The sequence below is a fragment of the Cyprinodon tularosa genome, unplaced genomic scaffold, assembly GCF_016077235.1.
Source record: "Cyprinodon tularosa strain WSP-4 unplaced genomic scaffold, ASM1607723v1 ctg584, whole genome shotgun sequence".
Lineage (NCBI taxonomy): Eukaryota > Metazoa > Chordata > Actinopteri > Cyprinodontiformes > Cyprinodontidae > Cyprinodon > Cyprinodon tularosa.
In genome coordinates this window covers 168,772-188,258 of record NW_024039323.1, presented here as the reverse complement: position 1 = coordinate 188,258, position 19,487 = coordinate 168,772, and the positions used below count along the sequence as shown (strand labels likewise).

General features: G+C 37.8%; 1 protein-coding gene across 3 annotated transcripts in view; it reads right to left on the bottom strand.

The window, feature by feature from the left end:
• The window catches only part of LOC119797468 (glutamate receptor 3), a 176,490-nt gene that overhangs the window by 38,684 nt on the left and 118,319 nt on the right, over positions 1-19,487 (bottom strand). For all 3 annotated transcript variants that reach the window (XR_005282593.1, XM_038306547.1, XM_038306546.1), the window contains exon 9: positions 4,215-4,319. Coding sequence is in view for 2 of the 3 variants with exons in the window: in XM_038306547.1 (XP_038162475.1) it covers positions 4,215-4,319 (105 nt within the window). In the remaining variant the exon portion in view is untranslated. The remainder of the gene's footprint in view (positions 1-4,214; positions 4,320-19,487) is intronic.

Sequence of the window (19,487 nt, the reverse complement as noted above, 5' to 3'; positions counted from 1 at the left end):
GTTACCTCTCCAAGCTTTTTTTTTGTTTGTTTTTTTCAAGTAGCAGTTAAGAAACAAGTGGGGATATAAATATTTAGGACTCTTTCTCTTCGGGTCTTTTAAGACTCGCAATTATTTTTTTCAATCATTGCATTTAATTTTCGTCTTTCTGTTGTCTTGGTTGTTGTATAACAGGCCCTGACTTTATGAGAGGTTTAAAATTAGACAGTGCTTTTAAACCTTTACTTGAAGGTTTTATTTAATCTATAAGAAATTGCCCTCTGTCCTTGAAATGTTTTCCTTTTAATGTAATCACAAATGAGAAATGCACACCAAGCACAAGCACTCACACAGTCCATTTTTTAATAGGTGCTACAACCATGTCCATGCAGTGTTGCATAAACAAATAATGGCCCGCTAATGCACAGTTGTGAAGTGATAAAAGCAGAATGATCAGACGCTCTGACTGCTCTTATCAAGCCTCAACAGCAAGCAGACACCAAGCCAAACCAATATGTTTAAATTTTTATATTGACCTGTAAATCCAAATAACAGGTTTTTATGTGAAAGAAAAGGTATTTGTAAATTGTATTAGCCACAATATTCTTATAATTGGGTTGAGTCAGTGGTAGGCAAGGCATGGGTCAGCTTAGTGGAGAGTGGGGATGAAAATGGGGGTGGGGAATGGGTTTCACAAGTAAATGTTAGAGACAGGAGAGGGATCAGAGTGTACTTCTGGTATCTTAGCAATAATAATAATAATAATAATAATAATAATATTAATAACAATAATAATACTACTACTATTACTACTAATACTTATAATAATAATAATAATAATAATAATCATAATCATAATAATAATTCTTGTGCCTTAACTATAAAAATTTTGGACCCTGCTGTTCGGGGAAACTCAAGCTTTTGTTACCCTCCCCAAGCCCAAAACAGTATCACAGGACACTGCTACAGAGGTGTGCCTTTGTTCCCCAATGTGCCTTGACGACATATCAAAACTCTCAGGCTTTTCTCTTCCTCTTTTCCGTGAGGCTCTGGGAGGTCCACACTGGAGATGAAGCCATCATAGATCATGGCTCATGGCCAGTTCTTCCGACTGACCAAGGCTAAGGTGATCTAGTGGTTGAAATTGAAAACCAACATCCTGCAAAACAGACTGTGTGCATCATTCATTTTTAGGAACTTTGAGATACTTGAAGATATGAGGAGGAAAGCTTACATGATGTGTACCTGGCTGGAAAAAAAGAACTCCCCTACTGTAGGCCTGCCAAGCTCAGCTCTGCTAAGGTCTGGCACAAGTCAGGAAGACATTCTAGTTAAATTATTTTGTTTCTTAGATGTTTTTTTTTTGGGATTATTTCAGGTGTTTACTGTTGAGTAAAGACAAAGCTCACAAGATGGATCGCATGGTATGCTATGTTAACATGTCTGAGCTTTTGTTTATAAAGCTAGAACATAGGGCTGGGCGATATAGAAAAAAAGCTTATCGATAAAAAAAATGCATATTGATCGATATCGATAATTATTGAAAAGATTTGAAACCATATTTTATGTGCAGCTCTGCCTGGACTTTTTATGATATTGCTAAATGATTTAATTCTAATAAAGAACACAAACACAGACTTCCAATTAAATATTTATTTAACCAACTTTTTTAACCATAACAGAATTGTTTTAAAGAAAAATAACTTAAGAGACATGAGTTACGTTATTAAATACTGACAAAGAATAAGCTAAAGTGACCAGAAAAGTGACCAAAATAAATATAACAAGTAAATATATGGACCCGCCCCCCACTGGTTCCCTACACATTTTACAGATGACTGTGGTTTGTTTTTAGTCCGACTTGCCATGACCGAAATACTGCCAAACTGACGAACTACAAAAACCTTCTTTGGAACAATTTCCTCCGCCTCTCCTTGCTGTAACATCTTCATGTGCTCTGTGTTGTGGTTTGAGAGGGCGGCGCTTTGTGACGGCGTGCCTGAGTCCGCGGTTGTGATTGGTTGGGAGGAAGTAGTGACTAGCATAAACCTACATGATAGGCTACAATGAGAAGGAAGGAAAACTGCATTTCTTTATCGAACTTTTATCGACTCTCTTTTTTTCTATTGCACCACACGTCTATCGATCGATATATATCGTTACTGAATTATCGCCCAGCCCCACTAGAACAATCTTTATTTCACTTAGGGTTTAAACACAAATATAATGTTAACGTACATGTGTTTTCTCATATCCTAATTCCATTTTGATTACCAAATTATGACCAAAAGTAATTGGAATCCTCATGTCTGCTAGCTGCTAGTACACTCAAAGAAGGTAAGCAATAAATTAACTAAAGGTTACTGGTACCTGAATAAGCAAATCATTTAATAAAAAAAAAGGTATTCACCTCTTGGATTTGCATTTTGAATTAGTTTGAAAACATTCCAATTGCTCTAAAAAAATCTAGTTGATCACATTTCAAATTCTTTATGATAAACTTTGGTTCTCAGTCATAATATCCATGCTAAACTGTGATATCATTGCATCACCTCATGATTATGGTTTTCAACCATGGTTGTCTTTGTACATGGTAGCTTAGTTTAGTTATGTCTCACTATTATAGTCAAGAGTTTTTTAACTTAAATATGTTTGACTTGGAGCAGAATCCTTTTTCTTCATACACTTATGATTTTTAAGGAAGTTGAGGTGAATTTATTCCATATATGTGCAGATTTACCTGTTTGACCATTATTTAAGCTCTATTTACACTTTAATTTAAATATCAAAATAAATAAATACCACTCCTACTGGGATGGGCAATAAATATATATAAAAGTTGCACACATATTAATGATAGTTATGATACTAATAATAAAAAAACAGAGGTAATTATAATAATGGTTGATATTATTTTTAAATATGAATGTAATTACAATTTTTTTGTAAAAGTTTAGATTATTATTATTATTATTATTATACTGTAAATCAAAAAATAAATCAATACATATATGAATAAAAATTATTGATATTAATAACTTTAAACTAAAAAACTGTTTAATTTTAGTAAATAAGCAGGCACATAAATAAATATTAAATATATCATAACAAAAGAAGAGCTGAAGCGTGCACATTGTTTCACTCCATTATTAAAAAAAGATTTGTGCAGCTTGTCCTTTCTCTTACTGAGCACATCGTCATTACGAAACAACAGGGCTGCTCAGGAGAGGCGGCATTGTCATTACAGCCACACACAATTAAAGTGCAAGTGGGAGAGGAATGATTTGTTTGTTCTGTGCTGAATGTATCCCCTCACACCAGATCCACAGAGTATTTCCTTCTCTGTTTTTTCTCTATCCAGAGATGGTGTTTGGTCCCCCCAATTGTTCCCTCTGGCTTCTGAGTGATGCTCAGTCATCTAACTGTACATACATTTTGTAAGACAACAGAGACAATACTGTTCAGAATGAATTTCCCTTTGTCACTACTAAAGATGTTGTTTTTTTGCAGAATAGTGGATCCTTTTTTAAGATAAGTATAACTCTGATCTTTTAAAAGCAGTTCGGATATTAAGCCCGAAACATTTGGGCAATTTAATATATTTAGACCTAAAAATATTTCAGAAGTGTTCAATTCTTATTTTTGCAACACAGTAAAGTGCTGAGGATTAGTGCATACTTCAGCACAGAACACATGGAAGAGCAATACAAAATAGATTGGAGAAGTAATAACAGGGGAAACCGCCATACCAACCAATCCTTCTCCAATGCTGTTTATTTTGCTTTGCCCAGCTTGTGAAACCACTGTAGCATCATTCTCTCATCATTATGCAGTCAGTCTGTCCCAAGTGTCATTGAACATTTACTTGATGAGGACAGACGGGTCTACTTACGTATGCGTTTTTATGTTTTGTTTTTTTTGTGACTGATGGAGTCAACCTTAATCACTTACACCATTTATTGTGACGTCACTGCTACGACAGGCCACTAAAACATGGAAAACCAAAATGCTTTGACACCCACACGTATACAGTCGAAACACTCCCCCATCGCTCGAAACTGCCACCTTTGCTGGTTTGGGGCCGACTGTTTCAACATGTAGTGAGTGGGTGGAAAGCAACACAAAAAAGATGTGGTTCTACCCGTCCAGGACAGAATGTATCACTTGTTGGAATCAACACCATGACCTCGAGTGGCAGAATATGTGACACACTTAAAACTGCGTGGAAAGTGTACCATAATAGTAGTGACCACAATGGTTCGGTTTTCCACTGAGGAGTCGTTGGAGACCTGCGGATCCATAATATTTACAAATCGTGTGTACTCGTTCCAGTAACCAATCTGCAAAGAGAAAAACAGCAGTTAGTTATACAGTAAGTTTACTACACCAATAAGAAAAGTGAGCATTAACAGTTCCTTGCAAACACATTAATTAGCCCAGCATTATGAACAAAAGCTGTATATAACCTTGACAAAACCAAACATATAGGGAAACATAGTGGAGATAGTATCATAATGAGAATATACCTTCCCTAAGCATGGACAGAAAAACTGTTTGGGTATTATAAGAAGATGTTTGGGTGTACGCATTTGGGAAGTTCTTTTAACCTAGCTGAGTTATAGTTGAAGATGTAAAGCCGCAGTTAATGTAAAGCTAAAGATAAAATGCATAGAAGGAAGTCTTCTAGTAAGACTAAAATTAAATTTGAGTCATGTTTTACATGTTTGTGAGGCCCACGCAACTGGATGATATAAGTTTAACTTACATCACGTCTGAATGAACCAATTTACCGCACTGCTCACCTAGGAAATCTGTAACTACAAGGACACCTGATGAACGATCGAGAGCACCTATTTTTGAGGGTTCACCACAATCAATAGATTGTGAAAAACTCTGAAGCCCCTATCACACCTTGATGATTTGCAAGCGACAGATCTGGCAAAAATGCTGGCATACATTGGATAAGTTATGGGTACGTTTTGTATAACTTATGAGCACGCTGAAGTACCCTGAAGCACGCTGGTACATGTCGACATACAGCAAGTACGTCCCGACATATGCCAGCGTATGCTCATACGTGGGCCATAAATTACAGGTAAGTTATCTGATCCTTGATATAAGTATGGGTGTGACAAAAGTACAGGCCAGAACCAAAATAGTGAATTTGTTTGGATTCGCCTGTTTTGTGGTGGAAGTTTAGACTTGTGAGATTTGCAGAGAAAGGAGGTGTCAATGGGCTTGGAACTTCTCTGTACGTCCATTTCACCCACTGAACTATCGTTATTTATCTATGACAATGTAAACTGAGCTTTGCATTCTATGAACCCTTTAAGCCAAAGACAGGTCATCAGTATATTGCTGGGCAACGCAGAGTCATACAACCAATTACACTCACACTTAACGACAATTTGGAAATATCAATTAACCTAACAGGTATGTTTTTGTGCGGGAGGAAGCCGGTGCACCCGGAGAAAACCCGCGCATGCAAGGGGAGAACTGGCAAACACGTTGCAAAGAAACAGTGCTACAAATTGCTCCACCTTACAGCCCTTGCTTTTGAAAATAAAGGAACAAAAAAAGTTCATAGTGAGATGGTCTCTGCCTCGTCGTGGGGCACATGAGGGCACCTGGCTCTCAGTGCAAGTCCAATCCTCTCAGATGACTCCCATATCTGGCCATCTATACAGCCCTTCATGTCTTGGAAGCCGTGTCCCCGCTGGTGAATTAAGAGGTCTGAGGAAGTCCAAGTAAAGAGGTGTTCTTCTCTATCTCGTGAATGATGCTGAGTGAGATCTTCAACTCTCTGTGTGACATCAGTTGCAGACACTTGTCCTTTGTCTTGTTCATGGGCTTGTCGGGAAGTGATATTTTGCCATCCTTAGGTGTTCAGTGAGCTCCTCCTCCCAACGGGAAGCTGAACTCGTCCTTTTTCTTTGTATGTGCTTTGACGCTCGCTCAGTTCTTGGTGATGTTTCTCCACCAACTTTACAATTGTCCTGTCCTTTTTTGCCAGTGCACCTTTTAAGCTGAGGATTATCTCTCCGTTATGAGTATCTCTTTCTAGTGCGTCAACTAGGCATGCCACGGCCTCTTCCTTTTCTTTCAGGGTCTCTTTGTAGAGGAGCTCTAGTGATTCCTTTTCCTGCTGCAGAGCGACAAGCTTGCAGTTCTCTTGAACCATGTGTGCTGTGGGACTTGCAAATGGCCCGCTTAATGAGGAGTCAAGTACCTGTCGCAGAATGCTAAGCTCATGGTTATGTTCCAGTTGCAGAGCGGAAAGCTCACGGTCCAGTTCCTGTCTCCGAATCTTAAACTCATGTTCCCGTTCCTGTTGCAGAGAGACAAGCTCACGTTCCCTTTCAACTGCGTTTGCCTTAAGGGTTGCCATCTGTCTGTCTTTTTCTATCAGCAAGTGATCCAGGGCATCATTTTTTTCTCCATCTTGCTTAGCTAGTTTTCTTCCTTTCCGGTTCCTCGCGGGTTCTCTGAAAGCGGCTCCTCTCTTATGTACCTCCTCTTGAAGCGCAAGCCCCTGTCCCTTCATTTTGAGCTGAACAGATTCCAGCTTTGGTTGTTCCTTATATTTGTCTGAAGGTGTAGAAATTGATGTGTCATCAGAATCTGAATCACAGTCTGTTAGGACTTGATCTGAAGGTAAGGAAATTAAACTTGAATCAAAATATGAATCCACCTCTTGTGCTTCCTCTGATTGCGTTTGTTTCTGTGACAGACTTGGTTCCCTGGCCTTTTGGTCACAGATTTTGAATCCTGATTCTAAATATACTTGTGTCTGTGCCTGTTGGTCAATTGTTTTTGGTCGCAGAGCGAAAAGCTCACGGTCCCGTTCCTGTCTCAGAATCTTAAACATATGTTCCCGTTCCTGTTGCAGAGAGACAAGCACACGTTGCCTTTTAACTGCGTTTGCCTTAAGGATTGCGATGTGTCTGTCTTTTTCTAACAGCAAGTGATCCAGGGCATCATTTTTTTCTCCATCTTGCTTAGCTAGTTTTCTTCCTTTCCGGTTCCTCGCGGGTTCTCTGACAGCGGCTCCTCTCTTATGTACCTCCTCTTGAAGCGCAAGCCCCTGTCCCTTCATTTTGAGCTGAACAGATTCCAGCTTAGGTTGTTCCTTATATTTGTCTGAATGTGTAGAAATTGATGTGTCATCAGAATCTGAATCACAGTCTGTTAGGACTTGATCTGAAGGTAAGGAAATTAAACTTCGATCAAAATATGAATCAGAATCTGAACTTTTATCATCAGATGTATCCACCTCTTTTGCTTCCTCTGATTGCGTTTGTTTCTGTGACAGACTTGGTTCCCTGTCCTTTTGGTCACAGATTTTGAATCCTGATTCTAAATATTTTTGTTTCTGTGTCTGTTGGTCAGCACGGTTGGATCCCTTTTTAGATTGTATTGGTTTTAAGGGTTGGATTTTAGGAATTGTTTTTACTAATTGTTGGAAGGAATCTGAACTTTTATCATCAGATGTATCCACCTCTTTTGCTTCCTCTGATTGCTTTTGTTTCTGTGACAGACTTGGTTTCCTGGACTTTTGGTCACAGATTTTAAATCCTGATTCTAAATATTTTTGTTTCTGTGTCTGTTGGTCAGCAGGGTTGGATCCCTTTTGACAATGAACCATTTCTGAATGTGTAGAAATTGATGTGTCATCAGAATCTGAATCACAGTCTGTTAGGACTTGATCTGAAGGTAAGGAAATTAAACTTCGATCAAAATATGAATCCGAATCTGAACCTTTATCATCAGATGTATCCACCTCTTGTGCTTCCTCTGAATGCATTTGTTTCTGTGACAGACTTGGTTCCCTGTCCTTTTGGTCACAGATTTTGAATCCTGATTCTAAATATTTTTGTTTCTGTGTCTGTTGGTCAGCAGGGTTGGATCCCTTTTTAGATTGTATTGGTTTTAAGGGTTGGATTTTAGGAATTGTTTTTAGAAAATGTTGGAAGGAATCTGAACTTTTATCATCAGATGTATGCACCTCTTTTGCTTCCTCTGATTGCTTTTGTTTCTGTGACAGACTTGGTTTCCTGGACTTTTGGTCACACATTTTGAATCCTGATTCTAAATATTTTTGTTTCTGTGTCTGTTGGTCAGCAGGGTTGGATCCCTTTTGACAATGAACCATTTCTGAATGTGTAGAAATTGATATGTCATAAGAATCTGAATCACAGTCTGTTAGGACTTGATCTGAAGGTAAGGAAATTAAAATTCGATCAAAATATGAATCCGAATGTGAACTTTTATCATCAGATGTATCCACCTCTTTTGCTTCCTCTGATTGCATTTGTTTCTGTGACAGACTTGGTTCCCTGTCCTTTTGGTCACAGATTTTGAATCCTGATTCTAAATATTTTTGTTTCTGTGTCTGTTGGTCAGCAGGGTTGGATCCCTTTTTAGATTGTATTGGTTTTAAGGGTTGGATTTTAGGAATTGTTTTTAGAAAATGTTGGAAGGAATCTGAACTTTTATCATCAGATGTATGCACCTCTTTTGCTTCCTCTGATTGCTTTTGTTTCTGTGACAGACTTGGTTTCCTGGACTTTTGGTCACACATTTTGAATCCTGATTCTAAATATTTTTGTTTCTGTGTCTGTTGGTCAGCAGGGTTGGATCCCTTTTGACAATGAACCATTTCTGAATGTGTAGAAATTGATATGTCATAAGAATCTGAATCACAGTCTGTTAGGACTTGATCTGAAGGTAAGGAAATTAAAATTCGATCAAAATATGAATCCGAATGTGAACTTTTATCATCAGATGTATCCACCTCTTTTGCTTCCTCTGATTGCTTTTGTTTCTGTGCCAGACTTGGTTCCCTGGACTTTTGGTCACAGATTTTGAATCCTGATTCTAAATATTTTTGTTTCTGTGTCTGTTGGTCAGCAGGGTTGGATCCCTTTTTACATTGTATTGGTTTTAAGGGTTGGATCTTAGGAACTGTTTTTAGGAATTGTTGGAAGGAATCTGAACCTTCATCATCAGATGTATCCAGCTCTTTTGCTTCCTCTGATTGCTTTTGTTTCTGTGTCTCACTCACTGCTGACAGACTTGGTTTCCTGGACTTTTGGTCACTGGTCTTTTTTTTGGTCTTAGATCCAGATTTTGAACATACATTTTTCTTTTTAGGCTTGGGTGTGCAGTCACTGTCGTTCAAGTATTCACGGGTGTCATTTTGCATGTCAAGATACTTTCCAGATCTAAATATCTCTATTTCGCTCTTTTCTGACAGACATGGTTCCTCGCATGGAAGACAATCACGCTGGTTTTTATCTTCCTGTTCATCTCTTTTGAAGTATGTTTCAAAATAATCAAGTTCTTTTTTCACATCACTGATTTTCTTCACGATGGAATTTAATTGTTTTTCCATCTCCTCTTTCTGTGCTTTGTTCATTGTTGCAAATCCTGTACAGGTTTGAGGGTGAAAATCTCGTTTTAAATCATGAATCTTTTGTATTAAATCTTTTTTAATATTCACCAACTCTGTAATTGACTTTTCTGCCTCTTTGTAACTATTAGCCACTTTATTTTGATATGAAAGATCTTTTGTCAACTTCTTAACATGTTCTTCCAAATTCTTGTTATCTTTCCTGAACATTTCCTGCTGCTTTTTTACAAGCTTGTACTGACTTTTCAAAATTGTTGAATCTATTTTTTGTTCTTCCATACTTTCCAACTGGTGTTGTAGTTCTTCATTCCTCAGGGATAAAGCTTTTACTTTTTCAGTTTTGGCAGTTATTTTCTCCATGAAATTCTTCTGGGAACATAGCTCCCGTTGTAGCTCCTTCATCCTTTTTTCATAATTTTTGCTTAACATTGTTTCAGCTTTCATCTGTTTTTCCATTTCAGGGTATGATTTAAGTTCAGGAAAACATTTGTCTAGATGTTCGTTCAGTTTACAGAGTTCTCTAATATTTCTCCCATTCTTTTCACGCGTTCTTTCTAGGTGAAAAAGATCACCTTTCTTAAGCCAGGAAAGCATTTTGTGGGTAATACTTGCAGTTTAAATCCAAAACAGTATGAAGACAAAAAAATTGCTGCTTCCTGGTCTGGAGATATGGAAATATGATTCCACCTTAGAATTGTACCGCTCACTTAAGAATTTTGATGACATCATCAAAATTCTTAGATGGGCGGTACAATTCTAAAGTGGGCGGTAACTAGTCAAGTGGGAATGCTTATGCATTCCCACTTATTGTTGTTCACTTCAAATTTTTCAACAATTTTGGTATCAAAACGTTCAGCTTGTTCAGGAGAATTGTGCTATGTCTTTTGGTAAAGATATTTTTTGTAGTTTTCGCGATATTCTGCTTTTTCTGCGTTTTTTTTGTCCCCATTGAAATGCATGTAGAATTCTTAGATTTCAGCAAAATTCAGATAAAACTTTATCATCTTCGACCTTTAACTACTTCAGCATACTTTCAGCTAGAAACACCATTCAACTTTTAAAATGTTTCCGTATCTTTCTGCTATTACTGTTTAACTCAGCTTTTTGCTAACTTTTACAGTTTTGCTTCAGTGAAGCTTCAAACTTTAAAAGAAATTTTAACGATTTTCAGATTTATAATGGAAGTCTATGGACGGAATTCTTCAACTGCTAGAGTGCGTGCTCTAGCTTTTGAGCTGTTCTGGTTTTTCCGAACAAATTGTTCTCAGTCCCTCATTTTTAACTCAATTGAAATAAATTATACATCAAAACGTAGGGATTTTTATCAGGATTCAGGAAATATAACCCTAATTTATGTGGCATTTACGGTTTTCCGACAGTTTGGCCCAGACCATGAAGAAGTCCACACTTCCCCAATAGAAATCCAATGAGAGATTTTCCAAAAATCACAGACAAAATCCAAAACGATACATATTTTCGTATCGCTCCCATTTATTAACTATTTGATGTACTAACATGAAACTTGGTATACAACATCTTCAGAACCTTCTAGCACTCACATTGAAGGAATTTCTTCAATATCATTTATGGTTTAGCTGTTTAGCTTAATTGTTCGGGCATAGGAAAACGCTGATTTTGAGAAAAATACTCAAACTCAGAAAATGCAAATTTTTACATCGTCACCGTGGCCAAATAATTTTTAGTAGAAACATGAAAGTTGGCACAGTCGAAGCCCAAGGATGGCTGACGCCAACAGTGAAAGAATTTTTTGAATACCTTTTACGGTTTTGGCTCACCGCTCGTTTGTTCGCAGGGGAAGTTTTGCTTTAGGGAGTTCTGTTCTACCATGGAACTCCATGTTATTTAATGAGACCAGCAGGATTTACAAACCTTTATATTTCTCCTTCCCATTAAGGCTGTGAATGAGCTACAGCCATGAACATTATCCCAATTGGAGACAAAGGATAGCTGTTGCTTAGACTGAAAGAATTTTTTAGATACCATTTACGGTTTGTCTTCAGCACTCGTTTGTTCTGAGCTGATAATCCCATTCAAAAAAGCCTGAGAGGAAAGGAACGAAAGTGATGCGCATTTCTCTCTTTCACTGACAGGCTCATTAAGCGTTGTCAAGTTAACCGAGCTTCAAAGGGATTTTACCTCTGCCACTTTAAACAGCACATTTTAATCTAATGGAGGGAGACAACACTGATTTAACATTTGGAAATGGATAAAATATGACTACTGGCCATGACCCTTCCCTTCACACGCAATCCTGATAGACTTTCAAAATAAGACTCCGGGGACCCTTCAAAATAAAAGCTCCTACATTAAACTCATATTTTTTTCCCAGCCTATGGCTGAACATTATAACCCAAACTCAACCACTTTTTTTTTATTACACTTAAGGGGGGTTTTCAAAACACACCCCACAGCAAATTTCAAAATAAAAGCCCCCCACTGCCACTTCATCTCCTTTCCTAATAACAGTGGAAAAGAGTGATTTAATGATTGGAAAGTCATCAAGTATCATTGCTGGGTCTGACCCTTTTCTCAACACACAACCCTGCTAGACTTTCAAAATAAGACTCCAGTGACCCTACAAAATAAAAGCCTCTATGTTATACTCGTGCAGTAATTGATGCAAATGGCACAGCATTATGACCCAAACTCTACCAGCTTGTTTCTATTAGACTCTAGGAACCTTTTCAAAACATACCCCAGAGCGAATTTCACAATAAAAGTCTCCCATTTACGCTCTAATGCAGCATCTATTCACCCAATAACATGGAAAACCAGTGATTTCATATTTAGAAATGGATGCTATATCACTGCTGGGCATGACCCTTCCCTTGACACACATACATGATGGACTTTTGAAATAAGACTAAAGGAACTCTACAAAATAAAAGGCTCTTCCTTACACACACTCATTCATTGTGCCGTATGGCTCGTAGCTATAACCTAAAGTCAACCAATTTCTTCAAAATACACTACCAAGGCCTGTTGACCACACACCTCAGTGCATATTTTTTAATCAGGTTCTAAGATTTACACTGTAATAAAGCATCAGCTAACCTCGTAACATGCAGCCTACGTTTTTTCGATAAATTCAGCTCCTTAAGTGGTATTGGTTCTCTTTCTATAAGCTTCTCTCTCTATCCTTACTCTGCTTCTCATGGTCAGTCTTGCACATAGGTTTGTAGATTTTCAATCCTCAAATGATGACACTGTTTTCTTTATGCTGATCAACCGACACATTTTAAATCATTTCAAATTGTTTTGCCAAGGTTTGACATTTCCACATATGATTTCAAAATTTTGATACTTATTCAATACCATCTTCCTCAGCATTTTACTTCCCATCCTTAAGCTACTATTTTTTTCTTCAACCACTAAGATTCAAGTTTTTCATTATAATTTCTTTTCTGATTCAGCTGATTTAATACTTTTCAGCCTATGCTGTGAACTTGGCTTCATTCTGCTCTCTTTTTGGACAGGAATTTAAGCTTTTCTGTATGCTGCTAATTCATAACATGCCTGACATGTTTCTGGAAAGTAGGTGGACCCCTTCAAAATTTCTTTAGAACTTTTTCTTGAAACTTGGGAGACATTACATTTAGACCCTTCTAGTGCCCACATTTATGAATTTTTTTGATATCATGTATGGTTTGGCTGTGCAGCTTTTAAGATGAGTCTGTTTCTACCATTTTACTGCCAAATGATTCTACCCTACAAAATCTTCAGATGATTCAAATGTTTTCTGCAGTTCGAAGTTTCTGATGACTTCCTATCACATGTTCACATGTTCCTCAACTAATTTGTGCTTCTTTTCCTTCTTGCAGTTCTTTTGCTAATTTTTATTATTTCGTTTAGCAAAAAAAAGCATTCCCACTTTGCTGTTTCTGCGAAACAGCTTTTTCTAGTTACATTTAAATTTAGTAAATTTAAATGAGTAAATCTTTGGGGAAAAAAGTACTTTGAGGAGTATTTTTAAGTTGTACTTTTTAATATTACTTGAATAAAAATATGATACAGTTTCACTAGTCTAAAGTAAAATTTCTTGCTACTTCATCCATTGTCAGTAACTTCACTTAAAAACAAGCTTGTTTTAACCAAATATGCACCATTGAGACAATTTCTTTTTAAGTATTCAAGGCTCATTGGTTAAATGTTATCTTTCTGCTAAGCCGTTGGACTTGGTGGTAGAGTGAGACACAATACATGCTGTACTGTACTGTACTGTACTGTGTACAGTACAGTACAGTACAGTGTTGTGTACAGTACACAGTACACTCACTGTACACAACGCCCAACGCATGTTTCTGATTTATATTCTGTAAAGAGTAGCGTGACCGTCCTCTTTTCCCGGACATATCATACTTTTCCTACTTTTTGTCTGGGGGGAATGTCAAAATCGTCTTTTCCTAGATTCCCGGCCCTCCATTTTAGAAACCCAAATCTGATCACCCTAGCAAAGACCGAGGGGCGAGAACAACATCCAGGGACTTTTCTGTTCTTGGTCTCGAATTCTTGTGAAATAGAAGAGTGCTGGGGCTGAGGCTGATGATGTTTTAATTAAGAGAACACAAGCACATTAGAATGCACAATAACACATATTGAGAAATGGCCTTGATCTCAATTGGATGCATTTAAGTTTTTTTTTTAGAGTCCTGATAATGCCGCTCCTATTTGATTTAGGTCAAAGGTCTTGAACAGGGGGTCCCTTACCCCTAGGATAAGCGTAAGTGTAAGTTACTCATAAGTCCTGGGGTCTAGCTTATCCAAAACCTACAGCAGTAGCCATTCAAAATTTCCCAACTTTCCTTAATAGGTCCTTTGCGGTCCCCTACAATTCCCTTTTAAACATCAATATTTGTACTAAAATCTTCTTTCTGTAATGATTTGTGGACATTAAGATCTAAAGAGAAGCGTCATCTCCTGGTCAGACCCTGTAATTCAGTAAAAGGGTGGAGTCAGAGTAAAAGAAACATGTAAAAGGCTGTCGCTCCAGATGCTGGAAGATGGAGGGAATTTTGTTGGGAGTTAGAAGGAAGTGGGCAGGCAATTGGGTGGTGTTTTACTAGGAATTTTTAATGGCTGCTACTGTATGGTTAACTAATGCAAGTAACTTTTCAAGAACTTATCTCCAATGTATTTGACATGTTCTAGACGACCGCTGAACGTGTTTCTAACTTATAGCTACAGTATAATCTCATATTGGCAGCATTGTGGTATAAAAGGGGGTTCACAGGTGGCTTGTGCATAATTTCGTGGACATTACGATGCCGTGCTTATGCATAAGTTAGGCTGTTGTTGGACATACGCTCTGGACTTGTTATAAATATGCTATGTATATGCCCAAAATTGAAAAAAAATGCATAGAAAGTGCAGTGCATGCCAGCGTTTCAGGAGATTGTGGGATGTCAAGCATACGCTGTATAAATTGGCAAGGTGTGACAGGGCCCTCATGTAGTGTGGTGTTGTAAGCTTGCAGTTTGTGCTGTAGATGCCTCACTGGATTTAGCAAGAATATTGTGACAGGGGAAAAAGCTGCAGGGAGTATAAATGCTGCAGACATTGTGTCCACAAGTCTCATTTTGGGTGCCTAATGTACGAGTGTTAAGTATAACTGAGCTGTTAGAATACAAGCATGGAGGGAAATGCAAAAAGGCTGGTAGGGAAGTAAAGGGTAGGAAATGCTCTCTGACAAGCTGGTTCTTTAAGAGTTTTTTGATAGACAAGGACACCCTTGTCGAGTTTCACAGGTGATGCCACTGTCAAGAATGACAATTGAAAATACACTGTACTGTGGTAAGCATGATGTTGGCATTGCTAGCTGACAATCCATGGGAAAAGATGTGACCTGTCAAAATACAAGCCTTCGCAAAAGCATGCTAGTAGATTTGACTCAGCTAAAAACACTTTTTTTGGCCAAAGGATCTGAACCATTGCATAGGTCTTATGGCACAAGTTGAGAATTTTGTTAGAAGGGCCGTGCAGTAGTCTTCTTTGGGATCTGACCTTGCACTGCCCTAAAGAGTATTTGCATTGTTAGGTGTAGTGTGGCCTGGTCTGTTTAATGTTGAATAATTTAAAATTAACTAAGGGAGGCAACATGATCTTTGTCTAGCATTTTGCCCAAGTTTTTAGGTACCTTTCTTTGGAGCAGAAGATAGGGGTTTTAAAGCAGACATTGTGGTGTATAATCAGTTTAGCTTGGAAGATGAGCCAAACTAGGGGGACAAGAGAGTTAATGTCTGATTGCCAGTGATGGGCAGTAGCGACCGTAGCATCGCTGCTTTATTTATCAAGTAACTTTCCTGTAGTGACGTTATTGTTTTTATCAAGTAGCGACGTAGCATCCACAAACGCTACAAAATCCAGGGCAAAACTAAGTAATGAAACCAGGTTTTTTTATTTTTGAAACAACAATCTGAGTTATTCGTTGGATATTCATGCATGAGCCTCTATTCTGCCTCTCCTGTCTGTGAAACATGCGCATGCGTACTGCAGTGGAACTCAAAGAATAACACACACAGACACAGGCAGACACACAGAACCACACACACAGGATGGAGGAGGAGACAGGAGCAGAGCGAGAAGAGCAGCCAATTGTCGCTACTACACCATGGCCTTATCTTTTGAATTTTGAAACTTGTTGAATCCTGTGATAAAAAGTACGTGTTCAGATGTTTTAAGGCTTATTTGCACAGATAAGATTTTTTAGGTATGGAGGAACAGCTCTCCCATGTATAAAAATAAATACATAAATAAATACATGCTCAATAAATAAATAAGCATTCAATTAATTAGCCCCCAAAATACAATGAATAAATATGTAGGTAGAAATTAAATTATACGGTGAGACATAAATGTATATATATATTTTAATTAGTTTCTTTATTTTTTCACCTTTTTTATAAACAGTTTAATTTGTTACTTGAATCAACTGTTTAATTGAGGTCTGAAGACGTTTTCTCTAAGGGAGACCCTAAAGAAATGAGATGCCTTTTGTAGGGTTTTGTTTTCCCTAGAGATGTCCATTGAATGCAAACTCATAGCCATGTCTCGATGTGGCTATGAGTGTAGTACACTACACTGTACTTTAATTTGGTTCTAAAAACAGCAGATTGTTTATTTTTTTTGTCTACTAGTAATTACTTTAGTTTTTTTTATTATGCTGATCATAAAGCAATTTTTACACTGTGTTATGTCATTGGCTGATCTTTAATAAATATTTTAACCAGTGTATCAGACTCATTTTGAATTGATATTAGGTTGGTACAACGTTAAGTAACTTCTGATGTAGTTAAGCTACTGTTAACACATTAGTGTAACTTAGCTTGCTATAATTCTTTAGGTGGTAGCTTTTGTGTAGTGAAGCTTAATTTATTGTTGAGAAAGTGATAGCTTAGCTCACTACACTGGACAAGTAGCTTGCCCAACACTGCTGATTGCCACCGTATTGATACGCCTCTTTTGAGGTTGTCCGGATGACTGAAAATTTGTACATGTAAAACTTTGTATAACAATTGTATATAAATATTTTAATTGAGTTAATCAAGTTGTAAGTTCCCAGCCTAAGTTAGATTTGTGACAAGACATGTGTGTGTGTGTTTTTTGGATAATAAAATGTTATGGGTCTCGGTAAGGTTAGAGAAATTAATGGAGGTCTATGGAAAGGCCCTGCAAAGATAGAGAGACACATTTGTGTGTGTGTGTGTATGGTTGTTTATGTTACCAATTGAGGACCATGTCTGGTATATTTACTAACCTTCTGAGGACCAACAGGCTTTATGGGGACCAAAGGCTGGTCCTAATGCGGGGGACCCCCATTTTTAACCTTAGAGAGTCAGTTTACATGTGAGGTGTGAATTAACTACAGTAGGTTAGGTGCAGGTTTAGCTTAGGGATATACTGATATTGGATAGGGTTTGGGTAAATGTCAGGTTAAGCATAGCTACAGTAACTAAAATGAATGAAAGTAAATGCAAAGTCTTAATTTGGATAGAAATAAAAACTTGAGTGTGTGTGTGTTGGAACTTCACAAAATGTTTAAAACTCCAAGGGGTATTAATGCTCCTGCAAGGCACCATAAAAGGAGCACATATAAATTGAAACTGTAGTGACGCAACCCTATTTAAACAACAGCACATATCCCTAAGGCATGCTGCTTTCACCCTGAAGTTAAACTAAAATAGCAGCGATGAGCAGACTTCTAATGCAGAACAAGCAAACAAGAGTTCCCCATTTATCCAAGAGCACAAAGGAGACTTTTTATTCTTTATTCAAGATTTAGTTGAGTGTCACAAATATAATTTTTATGATTAATTTGTGTTTTTTTCCGGGGTTCCAACAGCTCCAGAGGAATGTATTCTTATACAAAAGCCAATTCTTACCAGTTCACAATTTAAATTTGCAGGATGTTATACTAATTATCAACACTTAGGTTTGTCACTTATTATACGCACAGAGTTTATAATTAGGAAACTTCCAAAATTTCTTCTGCACAACCCTGGCTGTTGCAGGCCGTCTGCTTTCTGCCATGCAGATGTTTAAGGCAAATCACTGTCAAGTGTTTGTTTGCGGATCTGAAATAATGGCTGCTTTGGCTTATGATGAAACATGTTGCATATGTAGTTATCAGCAGTGTTACTGGCTGGGAGTTTCCCCTTCACATCTGGTGAGCATTTTTCTTTTTCTCAGATCTTTCACTGATTTCAACAAACAGGTGTACAGCAGTGCATTTATTTTACGCTCCAAAAGGAGGTGCTAAAAAACAGGAAATATCTAACATTTCAACTCTAAACTGAGCTCACATCTGGCGATCTATTTAATCCATTTGTCAGAGTAAAAAAAAAGGTTGTGGATTTTTTTTGTTTTTATTCCCTACACTTGTCTCATAGTTATATTTGAAGGGTGTTGCTTGTGGGACAGAGCTGCTGGAGCCTGAGGAGCTCCAGAAGGTATGTCTTGATCTCACTCCATACAAGTGTGACACATATCAGCTAATACATCATCGTGGCAGTCACAGCTAGGAACCTTCATCCTCTAACTGTCACCAGGGTGGCTGAGGCTGCAGGTCCTGACAAAGTGCTGCCCTCCTTGTCTGATCTCCCCTCCCTTGTGTTCTCCCACTGACCTCCTTTCTCCTATTCTCGCTATCCATCTCCCTGCTCTTTCCGCCTCTGTTCAACTGTACGGGAATGTCGGTGAGGGCTATGCAAAGCTAATTGAAGTGTGGGCTTTGGACGCCTGCAAGGCAGGCAGCATAATCACACATCATATCAGACTGAGCCTATACTTATCCAGGAAAGGAGAAATTCACAGCTGCCTCTTGGATCTTTGTAGGGTTATGAAATAAAACCAGAGGTCATCATATGGTTCTGTTTTATAATGTGAACGTTCCACTGGCAATTACCATTTGAAGAGGAGCCAGAGGAATTCTTGGATACCCTTTACTGTAATTGGTTATTGGAATGGTAATTACTGTCAGGAGAGAACAAAAATCATATCCAAGCTATCCCATAGTAACGCAAGCGCCATGTCATTTTTTTACAGCACTGTTTTAGCTGTCAGATTGCAAGCTCGAAGTGATTTGTGGGCCTTTTAATGCTTGCTTTTACCTCATCAGTGCTGCTACCCAACAGAGGTACAGAAAGCAATAAGCATTACTCTTTGCTGTCCACTCTACCCCTTAGACCAACATTTAATAATGAAGAGGAATATACCTTTGAAGCGCCTAGATTTATAGGAACTTTGCAAGACATGAATCTGAGCTTTAGGCTATGCTTAAGAACAACAGAGCTCAAGGTTGTCAGCTGTCAACAGTTTTACGTGTGACTAAAGCATGACTGGTTCTGCTGATCAGTTATCATGCTTTGATGCATTTGTTTTAGAGAAGTCAGTTTGTGATGAGTTCATCCAATACTTGTTCAGAAAGGGGAGAAATTGAACAATAAGATTCTGCTTTATTTTCTTTTATTTTTATTTTATATAAATGGAAGCACAATTAACAAAGCTATTAGACTAATTAAAAACAAATGAAAAGTGGAGACTACAAAACTACAAAAAACAAATAAACATTAGAAAGATG